The 6,905-nt window shown below is 38.4% G+C and overlaps 1 protein-coding gene across 1 annotated transcript in view; it reads left to right on the forward strand.

Moving 5' to 3' along the window:
* Positions 1 to 263: 263 nt before the first annotated feature.
* Positions 264 to 6,905, forward strand: part of RRAGD (Ras related GTP binding D) — a 13,677-nt gene continuing 7,035 nt past the window's right edge. Inside the window, exons 1-3 of the mRNA XM_009281938.1 lie at positions 264 to 553; positions 957 to 1,156; positions 2,132 to 2,246. Coding sequence (XP_009280213.1) covers positions 311 to 553; positions 957 to 1,156; positions 2,132 to 2,246 — 558 coding nt within the window. The 5' untranslated portion in view covers positions 264 to 310. The remainder of the gene's footprint in view (positions 554 to 956; positions 1,157 to 2,131; positions 2,247 to 6,905) is intronic.

The following is a 6,905-nucleotide window of genomic DNA, read 5'->3' on the forward strand; positions in this document are numbered from 1 at the left end:
TTTTCATATACAAACTGAGCGATCAAACCTGCAGTCTCTGTCTTACAGGTGAGAAGTAGGTTTTCTGGTAGTACAGCCTAAGGGGCAAATAATTCAAGTTAAAATGCCTGTAGCACCGCTCCCTAAGCTTAAAAATTGGTAACATTTGCATAAATCCAAGTAAAAATGTCATGAAAATAAATGTCAAATGCATGTTATCTGATACTTACTTATATCGCCGTAGTATATTACTTTTCTTCTTGTGTGATTTTATTCAGTTTTGGATTTCAATGATCCCTTCAGTACTGAAGTTAAGCCAAGAATCCTGCTCATGGGATTGAGAAGAAGTGGGAAGTCTTCCATTCAGAAAGTTGTCTTTCACAAAATGTCTCCAAATGAGACTCTCTTCTTGGAGAGCACAAACAAGATCTGCAGAGAGGATGTTTCCAACAGCTCCTTTGTCAACTTTCAGATATGGGATTTTCCTGGGCAAATTGACTTCTTTGACCCTACGTTTGACTATGAGATGATTTTCAGAGGCACTGGAGCACTGATATTTGTTATTGATTCTCAGGTAAAAAAAGGGGGTTTAAGCTATCTTTTTCTTTTCTTCCTTCAGCAATAGACAAATGGGTTGAAAAGCACAGATTTTTTCAAAGCAAATAAATAACTTACATCACACACACATTAAAAGAAAGTCATTAAAACTTGAAGAGTTGCTTGGTTATTTTTAATCTCTCTGCAGTATGTTCAAAAGTTAACTAATCTGCTTTAACATCTCAAGGTTCTTGCTCAGACTCCTAAGTGCTGACAGCATGAGATTGGTACACGTGCTGGATGTAGGCTCAAGCTTCTACTTATAAGAAATAAAAAAATAAAGCTGTTGTTGAACTGTAGCATTATCTAAGTATCATAAAATTTTATATATATTTTTAAGGATTTTCTTACAGTTGTAGCTTTTCTTTTTCCTTCATTAGGATGATTATATGGAAGCATTAGCTCGTCTGCATCTTACTGTGACCAGAGCCTATAAAGTGAATCCAGATATCAACTTTGAAATCTTTATCCATAAAGTGGATGGTTTATCTGATGATCACAAGATTGAAACGCAAAGAGATATTCACCAGAGGGCAAATGATGACCTTGCAGATGCTGGACTGGAGAAGATTCACCTCAGGTGAGAAAAGCTGCTGTGCAGAGAATCCTAAAGAGGAGAGCAGCTTATTTGACAAGTTACCATTTTCTGTTCTCTTGAAGTAGCAGGCAACAAGCTTTTGATATGTAAAGGAAAAGGATAATCAGAGACATTGCATTTGACCTGAGCCAAACAAAGTATCTTATTTCTGACTGCTGTCTTGGAGGGAAAGATGGAGAGATGTGCTTAAAAACAGATGACAAATACGCCAGAGTCCTACCAGTTTTTGCTGCAGCTGCTGTCTTGAAATAAGTTGCTTGGACAGTGGCAGCAACTAGTAGCGCTCCAGCCAGTAGTGTGTATATGCTACCTACGTCACTTTTGCCTTCTTTGAAACCTGTCTGCCTCACAGTCCCCTCCCAATCACTAGTCCTCACTGCTGCAGCCTGCTTGGAGCCACTTGGGAAGACAGGTGCTGTATCTTTGCCTTATGTCTGCTGATAAAGCAGATTGTTGTAGCAAATAATGAAAAATAGTGGACTTCTGCAGACTGGGAACTAGAGGACATCAAGTTGTTGTGTCTTTCTTAGCACTTAAAGCCAAGTACAAATATATTAAAAAGAGACCTGCTCTGTGAACATGCCAGCTCTTTAGAGCTCTTAACAACTTGACGGCATCATTGCATTGATAAATGGGTCCACAGCTTTCAAAACATACTCAGTAATACTCCTGTCCTGCAATTTAAAAAATATTTTCGTAAGAATACCAAGGGAGGGAGGGAGTTGCCTCATGAAGTTCTACATTAAGGTCTAGTTTGCAGTGTCTAGGGTTTTTTTTTTTTGCATAGAAATGAAGTCCTATGCTTCAATCATAACATATTACTGTTGATCATAAGGGGTAATTGCATAAGTGTAGGCACTTGCTGTTTGACAATATTTCATTTCACTCATATTATGAAAGGTACATCATGTTCACAGTATGTGGCTAAAAGGAAAATGTGGTGACGTTTTTTTCCAGCTTTTATCTGACAAGCATATATGATCATTCTATATTTGAAGCATTTAGCAAAGTGGTACAGAAACTGATTCCACAGCTCCCAACACTGGAAAACCTGCTTAACATCTTTATTTCAGTAAGTACTTGTTATATACTTTGTCTGTAGATCCAGCTATGTCCAACATGCATGTTCAGATACTCTGTTCACTGCCTTCTGAGAGATTATGAGCGATGTGAACTCTCAGAGAAATTATCAAAACTTAGTTGAAATGCACCCACATGCAGCTTGGCCTCACCTCTCGTGTCTATTAAACAGTGTTGCTGAGCTGCTGAGATACAGTATTTCCTGAATCACATGAAGTGGGCTAGCAGGCATCACTTTTCTGCTCATACATTAATCTGAATGTTGCAAAGGTCTGTGCTGCATGCATTTGTTTAAGTAGTACTTAAAATTTGTGTAAATAAATTCTTAAAGGAACATCATCTAGTCTGACCTCTTACGTAGAGCTTCCTAGGATTAATTCTACTTTGTATCGAAGTTTAACCTGCTTAAGAAAATCTTCTCGTCTTGAAATTTTTAGAGGTAGAGTCCATCACAACTTTCACAACTTCCATAGTTACTCCCAAGGCCAATTAGAGAGCTTTGTGTATCTAGTGGCTTGTTACCACTGTGGAGGTAATTGCTTGCTCCACTGTTCCTTGTATGTGTGGTCCCTTCCTCTCCTTTGTACTGGTTCTGACACTCACCTGTTCCCTCATGGAGTCACTATGACACACACTAATGCACTGTTTAATTTAGTTAAAAGCAGGTCATGGAGGAGTCCAACATCCTCTTGTTTTGGCACAAGATAAAAGATGGGAATGAGTGGCCATGAGCAAAGGGGAGCACAGTGAGTAGGTTGTGAAAAGGGGGAACTCCCCGTTCTGGTGGTCGTTAAGTCAGGTCATAGCGGCTCCTGAAACTGCACTCTTTCTCACAGTATTCTAATTTTGCACCTTGCATCTAGCATTAATTTGTCAGGCTTCAATTTCCAAGCAAGGTATTTGGTTGTGCCTTTTTGTGATTTTGAAGTAATGAAATTATTTAATATCATTCAACAGCCTGTAAGATAAAATTAGACTTCACAGTTTCTCAGTGTAGGGTGTGAAAATGGAGAGAGAAAAAAGTTGGATGTGTTGCTGAAAGGGAGAGCTAGGATTAGAGGAAGGGCTTTCCAAAACTTATTCTCTTACTATTAAGCAACAAATGATGCTATTTCATAATGATTGGTTGGTTACAAAGATCTGTTTCTACCAAAATGGCTGGACTGTATACCAGTTATCACCCAGTCTCGAACTCCACTTAGGACAGAAAGGTAATGAAGGACTGATGACAACAGTTCTGGAGCAATTGGATATTGAATATGCTACACAGTCATAAAGAGAAGGCTGTCTGAACGATAGTCCTCCTTGTGCCAGAGTCACCCCAGTCACTCATACTGTGAGTCAAATCTCTGTATGGGGTGTCCTCACTGTTTGGAGTTGGTGAAGAATTTGTACCAAACCACCAGACGAATCGAGCACGAGCTGCTTCCTGAAAGACTGATGACAGTTGCTTGTGTGTCTGGAACACCCAGAAGGCAGCTCCAATAATATCTAGCATATCAGATGTAATTTGTAAGGAAGAACAAGTCTTTCAAATGAATGGGAAGTCCAAAAAAGTGAGAAAGGTACGCTATTTCCCCTGTTCAGTAGGGGAGACAGTCTCAGACTGTTTCTTAGCTCCAAATAGAGCAAAATCCAGTTTGTTAATGGCCTATAGCAAGGTGTAGCTGCATCACTATGTCCTCGGCATGCTTGCTGTCGGTTTTTACAACTATCTTCTATCTGTAGCCAGGTGCTCAGAATGACTCTATTTGCAACCACAGGAAGGCTAAACATCATTCACCAGCATAGAATTAGTTAGCGGGTGCCTCTTTACTTTAGCAACTTAGTGACAACAAATCTTGACGTGGATTTTGGTCATGCCTTACTTCAGGAAGCCAGTGTGCTGGGTATCAAAGTGTGGGTGTATTGGTGTTCTAGTTTGGGTTTTGCAGCAATATTCATGAGGATTTGCTTTCATTTATGCCATGAAGACTTCCAACATGAAAAGCTGATGATTACAAAAATAGATCTGTGATCACTCCTAAGTTCACAGCGGGTTTTTGCCTAACTTTATAGTGCCACAGTGTGTTAGCTTGTACGTTTGAGGAACCATCAGTGTGATAATACTGCTTCTACGTTCTTTAATGTAACTGCTTGTAAAGCATAAAATAACAGTTGGTTTGGCATTCAAAACCCATGTAGATCTTAACCTGACTAACACTCTTATCAGCTTCATATAGAAGGATGTCTGTTTTTTAATTACCGTGGCCTTACCAAGCAATCAAGTTGTGTGACACAGAAATGTGGATTTTCATTTTAGGGTTGTTGGGGGTTTTTTTGAGGAATGTTAAAAAGTATGTGTTAAAAACAAACAGTGAGTCGTCATGGTAAAAATAAAATTAAGTACAGTTTTGTTTGTTTTATTATTTAAATTTCATAATCTGTCATTCAAATGTATTTAAAATTTATTCACTAAATCTGCTGTTTGCTGCAAGACCTGTTTAAAAAAAGTGTCCAAAACTCATTCCTAACTGTAAGTGACTGGTGATATCCTGTAAGTTCTTTTAAAAATTACTTTTTTTAGGGCCAAATTCTGGCTTACTTTTCATACTTTCAAGAAAGAAAAAGATAGGCCCATTTACCTAACCTAGGAATTGGAGTAATGCTACCAGTTTTAGTGAACCCATTCCATTTAAAGAATAGAAACTGCCTTCTACTTTATCAAACCCAGTATAGTTGAGAAACATGGTTTGAATTTCAGCTACCTCATGTTTTTTACCTATCCAAAATAAAATCTCATATATTCAATGTGGAATATTTTTCGCAATGACTCTCTTGGTTCAGATTAGCCATGGAATACTCTTACATCAATTCAGAGTGCTTGATAGAGCTTCTAGCGCATGTTGCATCTTCTTTCCAGACTGTAGGGTTGTGTCAGAGATGACTACTGCTTATTCTGGCCCTGCTCTCATTGACATCAATGGCAGCATTTCATTCAGTTGCATAAGGCAGCTGTTGGCCTTTGTTTCTCTAATAAGGAACCCTCCTGCTCTAGTAACAGAAACAGCTGATTTTTTTTATTGTCATTTTCCCTGACTGAGCGTTAATGATATAATGTCTCTTTGAATAGTATTTTTTATCTACTGTTTCCTGATTTTTTTGACTTGTAATTATTGTTTGTACTGATATTTTTTTTCCTTGAGCAATTTCATCACAAACATTCTGGCAAATCCTTTGCTTTTTCAGTTAAAGTTGTAGTAAAAAAACCTGGCAAATGAAATCTGTGAAGTCATGTGGGTACAATTTAGTGGTTACTACTCCTGGCAGTCTGTCCTACCCTTTTGCCAAGGTTTCTGTCACCGTACAAAGTTCAACAGAAGCAAATATGTGCCAGTTTCTCAGCAGGTCCTACCACGATGTATTAGTTTCAACTGAAAACGAGCATGGTTTAAGTTAAGACACCAAGCTGTGCCTTTACCAGCAGACATAACTGCTGGCATGGCAAACATCTCAAGATGAAAACCTTTTAAATTGTCACTGCAAGTACAGGCAGGCTGCAGCAGCTGAAGTTCTGAGATGGAAAAATCACTTCTCATTGTTCAATGTTATTATATTGTCACTGGCATCTTCATAATTTAAGGTACATCTTACCTGTACAGCTGAAATTATCACTATGTCTCTCTTTATATAATACAAAATTTTATAATGGACTCCTCATGAATGACACTACAGGGCCCAAGTTCCAACTTCTTTTGTCTAAAATGACTTGTGTTTTCAAATATGTATTTTGGCAATGAATTACGGCTATATACTTATACGATATTTACAGATGAATCTTGTGATTAATCTTATTTGACAGCATCTGTTGAAGTATGTGAGGTGCTGTCAGAATTATTATTTAAAAATTAAAATTACAGAACTATCACATGTCGCCAGAATAACCAAAATAAATATGCATACATTTTTGTTCTTAGTGCTCAAAGAATGTAGACTCATAGAGCCATGCAGGCTGAAAAGGGACCTTTAGAGGTCAGCTCCTGCTCAGAGTCAGGCCAGCTAGAGCAGGTTGCTCATGGCTGGGTCCAGTCCAGTTTTGTATATCTCTAAGGATGGAAACTCTACAGCCTCTCAGGTCAGCATGCTCCCAGTGCTTCACCACTCTCATGCTAACCTTTTTTTTTTCCTTGTATCAAGTCAGAATTCCAGCTTGTGCCTTTTGCCTGTTGTCCTTCAACACTGTAGCTCTGAGAAGAGTTTGGCTTTGTCTTCTATGCACCCTTACATTAGGTATTTGTAGATAGCAACGAGCCTTCTCTTCTTCAGGCTGAACAAACCCAGTTCTCTGAGACTTTCCTTGTACATCATGTGCTTCAGCCCATGTACCTAAGGTATACACAGTGTATACTTTGTTTTAAATATTTCTTTTATTAATGAATTACTGAAATGTGCCACTCGTAGAGTCTTTTCCGTAATGAAATGCAAGAAATTCACCTCTATAATCTGTTACTATTGAGGGGTGTTTCCAGCCTTATTTGTGTGTGTGATGGTGACAGAATTAAGCCTCTAAGAAGAAAATGTCCAGAATATTCCTGGCCATTGTTCAATAGCATACCTAGGTGTCGTGGTTTAACCTCAGTTGGCAACTGAGCACAAGAAGAAGAAGAAGAAG

The sequence above is a fragment of the Aptenodytes forsteri genome, unplaced genomic scaffold (assembly GCF_000699145.1).
Source record: "Aptenodytes forsteri isolate BGI_AS27 unplaced genomic scaffold, ASM69914v1 Scaffold20, whole genome shotgun sequence".
In the NCBI taxonomy this organism is placed as follows: Eukaryota; Metazoa; Chordata; class Aves; order Sphenisciformes; family Spheniscidae; genus Aptenodytes; species Aptenodytes forsteri.